The following is a 6,000-nucleotide window of genomic DNA, read 5'->3' on the forward strand; positions in this document are numbered from 1 at the left end:
CAACAAGCCAAATGGCTAACTAGGCCACACTAGGCACAAATACATCAAAGCCCATGTGAAATAAACTCCAAGCCTAGTAGCAAGAAAGCTCCACGTCATTCTGTCACGTCAGCAAAATGATAGGCCAGCAAAGTGCCACGTCAGCAGGCACGCCACGTCAGCAAGTGCACGCGTCATGGCTGCCACGTCATCATTACCAACGGCCAAGCCCTGCGGCCGGACCAAATTTCTTACAGCAGCGTTCTTCGATTTTATCTGGTGCTTTGCGGTTTATGTTACTCGCATGGTCCTTGGATATTTAGCCCATCTCAATTGCTTTTGAGGATATTTACGCCCTAGCCAAGCCAAGCCATGGCTCACTGAATTTTTCCACCCCTTTCTGATTTGCTTTGGGGATATTTATGCCCCGCTGTGGGCTTATGCACACTTCTCTTTTTGGGCTTGGCATGTGAACTCCTAATTGTTTGGGCCAACCCTTTGCACTATTTGGCTTGGTTAGTTCCATAACCAAAGAGGAAGTTTCTGGAAACTTCTAGGAGGCATGCAAGGGCCAGTCAATGAAATTCATGACAGGAGGCATTCAAGGGCCAGTTATTACAGGAGGCATGCAAAGGGCCAGTTATAACATGAGGCATGCAGGGGCCAGTTATGGCAATTGATGCCTGCCACGAAATTAAAGAAAAGAAACGGAAATTCGCACCATATAAATACAGGACTTCACAACTCCAAAAGGTATGCAATCTTCCCCATACAATTATATGTGAAAAATCTCTAGCTAACTTAAGCATCGGAGGGTTTTTTTGCAGGTACCCCCTACACTGTTCAACTGGAGAATAAAACAGCGGATCGATCTTCAACAACAAAATTATCATGAAAATCGTGTTTGGGGTAGAAGTAATTTTACCATACAAACAAAATGCTCTCAGAATTAGTAAATATTAATTTATCGATAAATGAATAACCTCGCTAAATAAATTATTTTTTAAAAAATATGTATACATTTATGGAAATTAGCCTGTATATTTCTATTGAAGAGATAAGATCGTTGAGTGGTGGGACCATTTATTCATGTGACACTGTCAAAGAAGATACGGACGTTTACAAAGTCCCAACCGAGTCTAACTACGGAGTACAGACTCGGCAACTTGAAGGACTAATACATCTTTCTAAGGCTGGGTTTGGTAATGTTTTTATTTTTCCAAAAACACTTTCAAAATCTGTATATGTCAATAAATTTTAAAATTGATGTTTGGTAAAAAAAAAATTAAAGTGCTTTTTACCCAAAGCACTTCCCAAATTCCTCAATTTTCAAAAGCTGGGGAGGATGAGCTTTTAAAAGCTACAAAAACATAAGTTTGGTCCCACCAAAATTTAATGTTTGATTTATCCTTTTTGTCTCTATTTTATTTTATAAATGACAAAAATTACCCTTAAATATATATACAATCAATTTTTTATTTTTATATTTTATTCGTTAAATATTATTATATTTTATTTTCAAACTATTTTATGATACCACTTCATTTAATTTGTCAAAAATAAAATAAAAGCAAATATTAAATAGTTACTTAATAGTTTGATTTTTTTGTTTGAAAATTATATATATATATATATATATATTAAAAAGTGGTTAAGTAAAATAATTTTTTTATACAATTATAATAATAGTAGCAATTAGTAAATTTAATATTTAATATATTTATTTTTTATTTATTTTTATTCTTTTTTCTTCCCGCACTTTAATTTTAAATATTTATATTTAATAGTAAAAGAAATTAATTATTTTTAAACTCAATAAAATTGAATAAATCTATTTTGAGATATCTTTATTTTTGTCATTTGCCACAACAACAATGGCTTAATCTGATATTTTATCAAACGCACTTTGATTGCTTTTTTAATCAGCTTTAATTTTAATTAATATTTTACCAGACGTCTAACCATTTTTTTCTCACAACACAGCGCAACAATGCACAGCGGAGAAGTGCTTTTATAAAAGCCACAACAATACCAAACTAAGCCTAAGTCCAGATAATTGTCGCCTGGTGGAGGATAGCATTCCATGCAACAGTGCACCAAAACGGGCCTGTTTATGTAAAATGGAAAACAAGGAGGCCTATATTTGTAAATGGCCCTTGAGATTTCTAGGAAAGCCTAGTTCCAGTCTGCATAAGAAGAAGCATGATCAGTGACCAGATCTCACTGATTACAGACGTTTTTTTCCTTTTCTATACAGCCTCCGTAGTTTATGGGAATTCACTCTTAAGCAGCACCAACTTTCATTCCAAAAACTAAGCGTAATACGAGAATTATTAGTAATCAGTGGTTGCTATGCAGATTGTACCACAAGAGAACAACTAGAGCAATTGAATGGAGTGGACACAACGTTATTTTCCAAAGTGGTTTGAGTCCAACTCTCCAGCTGTTGATCGGAATGCAGCAAATATAGCCATTTTTTTGTAATAGATATGGAAAGAAGAGGAATTAGTGGGGGATTCTTCATCATCTCTATATCAGGAATTACATAAGTCTTGTAACTGCTAATGACTCTCGAAGTTCTGAGACTCATTAATATCAATACATGCAATGAGGTATTTTACCTCTTTTTCGAAGAGAAAAATAATCAGTAATCAGTTGTAGAGAAGTCATAATCCCCTTCCATAAGTCGCACTATGATTTGCTGATCTAAATTCATTTTCCTTCTTGGGTTTAGAAAGATTATGATTTCGTTCAACTTAATCGGTCGCTGACCATGATTGATTCACATCTTTGGCCTTGTTGTGCAACGAGTATTAGTGCCAAATGATAATGTTCAGAGTAAGAATATCTGAAGAGTTAGGCGAAAAATAGAAACTGGAACAATGAGTAATTATATCTAGGAATGTATCAAACAAAAAATACGAGTAATGAAAACGAATACTAACCTTACAATAAGTGGAGGAAAAGAAAGTCTTATTCCAGACAATATTCTCAAGACTTCAAGTGGACGTGAGTGTGATCATTCAAGACTTCGAGTGGACGTGAGTGTGATCCACTAGCGAAGAAGTTGTGGGGCATTGAGGTCACATGTGGGTCCATGATGGCAAGCCATTTCTGGTGGAATAGACTAGTAAATCTATCAGGTCCAAGAGCTTCTATACTTGCAATTGCCTAATCAAACTTGTTTCGAGTCACAAACATGTGGTTACTTGACTTAGATATAGACTAAGGCCAATTACAAGAACATACTTGTATTGCAGCAAGGAAAGTAACTGTCCTGCATTCCATTTACAGATGTTTTCGTGGAACCAAAAACATGTTATAGAATATTCCTAAGCATAAGTGCATCAGAGTACTGAAAACAATATGGCACATGCACGTAAAATCTCTAAGAAGAATTTCAGGCTTTGAGAGCAGATTTGTGGACAGAGATACACCTAGTGATAGACTTTACAAGAGTTCTGTGCTCGGTTGGTTTGTAGGAAGAGAAAAACGTTGGATCCTGTTCGAAAGCCTCTGAATAATTCTCAAGAATTGAAATAATCTCGTCAAAGTAAGGTCGCTTATCTGGGTTACTTGACCAGCATCGATTGATAAGATGACTTAACTTCACCGGGCAAGCAGTAGGCAATGGAGGTCTTGCATTCTGCATCAACCTAACTGATATAAGAATACTAATGACATTATGTGCAGAACCAATCACTTTCCTATACATTTTTATAATTCATCTGTTTCCAGAAATGCATATTTGAATGAAGCTGAAAAAAAATGCAGTCACTTTGATTTACATTGAATGTGAACTCCTGTGCGTAAGAGTTAATCATGACTGCTGCACCAGAACTCCATTCAATTAACATTTTAGTTATTTTCACTAATGCTTACATACCTTCCTAGAGACAGCGAAAGCAGCTTGTTCAGGGGTCATGTCCTGGAATGGAGTCAATGCCGTTAACAGCTCCCAGAGCACAATACCGAAACTGTACACATCAACTTTCTTTGTGTGGTGTTTGTCTTTGATCATTTCTGGTGCCATCCAACGGTAAGTACCAGTAAATCCCTTTCCGCTGCCACATTGAGATTCTAAACAAGAGATTCCAAAATCTGCAACCTTCACACACATATCTTCCCCAAGAAGTAAATTTTCCGACTTGAGATCACGATGAAGTATCCCTTGGTTATGAAGATAATGCATTCCTCGCGCAATGTCAAGGGCAAATTTTAGAACTAAGTCGAGTGGAACCGAATGGGGCTCTTGCTGATGAAGGTATTTCTTTAAAGATCCACCCGCCAAATACTCCATGATGATGCAAAATACAGGAGGCTTCTTGCATGCTGCAACAAACTGCAAAAATGAAAACACAAGAAACGCTATTTCCTCAAGAAAGCCACTTGATCACGAATAAAGCATCAGATTTGCTCCAAAACTTAAGAAATTGTTGTGAACTATGAACTGGAGAATATTGAGATGGAAACCAACTGGCAATAGCCCAGAGTTCCAGGCAGTGACTCTCATACTTGAAGTCGGTAATTCAAGTCCCAGCACTGACCCATCCCAAATATTGGGGCATTACAAAGTATGGACCAATGTACATCTCAGAGTATATGCAACCCTAGCATACTAACAGACCCGGCAAGTTTTTAGGTTTGAATGAGATAAAACTAAAAGTTTTTGATGAATACCCGAGTAACAGAAAATAAACATAAACTGAACGAACAGTATTCATACCGATAAAATGGATTCTTTTAGAAAAACATTGGTAGTAGTTGCTTTTCATCCTCAAAACCCAAAATCAATTTAGAATTCCCAAACAAAAAAAAAACAAAAAAAAAAAATCGACTAAGATCAGAAGATTCTAACTATTAACCAATAAACAAAATGAAGATTTCCGAAAAGAAAACAGAGAACTTACAGTGACGATATTGGGATGTTGAAGCCGGAAAAGTAAAGTAACTTCAGAATTAAATTGATTTTCCAAAAGATTAGCTAAATTCTGATCTTCTTCGGGCTGACTAATTAACTTAATAGCTACTTCAGTTTGCTTATAAATACCTTTGTAAATTCTACTATGTCTACCTGATGCAAACTTGTTGCCTATTAACAGCTGCGACATATCTGCACTCCATTCTTCTTCCCCTTCTCCTTTTATTTCTCCTCCACTTGATACTAAATATTTTGACCATGATACTGATCCTCTTTTACTTTCTTCTTCGTTTCTCCTCCTTCTAATTTCTCCCCTGTTGCTAAAATTTGATATCTGCTTAAACCATCGCAAATTCTTCATTTCTTAAAATCCGAAAATCTTTATCATATTTTGAAACTTATTCTGTTGCAAACAAGCTGCTTAGACGAAATAGTGAAGGTTGGTTAAGCATTTGGATGATACCAGTTTGAGATTGTTATAGGGTTTGAGAAAATTTCAGAGAAGACCGCAGAGAGAAACAAATGTCGATTTCGGTTCTTGGTGAGAGGGAGGGAGCTTGAGTTGAGGCTAATTATTATTTCTCTCCTCACAAAGAACTGAAAAGCTGACAGTGTTTCTTTTTCTCCCTCTCTCTCTCCTTTTCTCAAGACAACCAAAGGTTCAGGCATTGAAGTACAGTTTTACCCCCAAACTATCATTGTTGATGCTTCGTACGGTTTGTCAACGTAAAGGTCAATCTCCGTACTAATTTAAACTATTTGACGACGACACCCTTCTTAGTTCTTTGACCATGAGTAAGTGTGTGTGCAGTTGCGAAAGAAAAAAAAAATTGTGCTTCAGCTGTTGAAACATGATTTTAATCCAACAGCTATGCAACCAACCATTGGACATGTAAATAGTTATGATGATATTTGTTAAAGAATCTTATTATATTTCCTATATAATAGGTATGGACATATGATAGGGGCTGTAAAAGTGGCGGGAGATTTGGGGGTTTATGGAGTCATGAAATAGTAAATGAAGTTATCCCCTATTATATTATATTTTCTGATGTCTAGTATACCCTTTTGTGAACAGTGTTAATTATGATTTTTCTAAT

General features: G+C 36.0%; 1 protein-coding gene across 1 annotated transcript; it reads right to left on the minus strand.

Moving 5' to 3' along the window:
- Positions 1-3,172: 3,172 nt before the first annotated feature.
- LOC113316930 (serine/threonine-protein kinase HT1-like) lies at positions 3,173-5,538 on the minus strand. Its single transcript, XM_026565090.1, has 3 exons — positions 4,890-5,538; positions 3,866-4,321; positions 3,173-3,625 (listed from the first exon to the last, which is right to left on the minus strand). Exons 1-3 carry the CDS (start codon positions 5,259-5,261, stop codon positions 3,380-3,382), a joined length of 1,074 nt encoding a protein of 357 aa, XP_026420875.1. The 5' UTR covers positions 5,262-5,538; the 3' UTR covers positions 3,173-3,379.
- Between the last annotated feature and the right edge of the window lie 462 nt (positions 5,539-6,000).

The sequence above is a fragment of the Papaver somniferum genome, chromosome 10 (assembly GCF_003573695.1).
Source record: "Papaver somniferum cultivar HN1 chromosome 10, ASM357369v1, whole genome shotgun sequence".
Classification (NCBI taxonomy): Eukaryota; Viridiplantae; Streptophyta; class Magnoliopsida; order Ranunculales; family Papaveraceae; genus Papaver; species Papaver somniferum.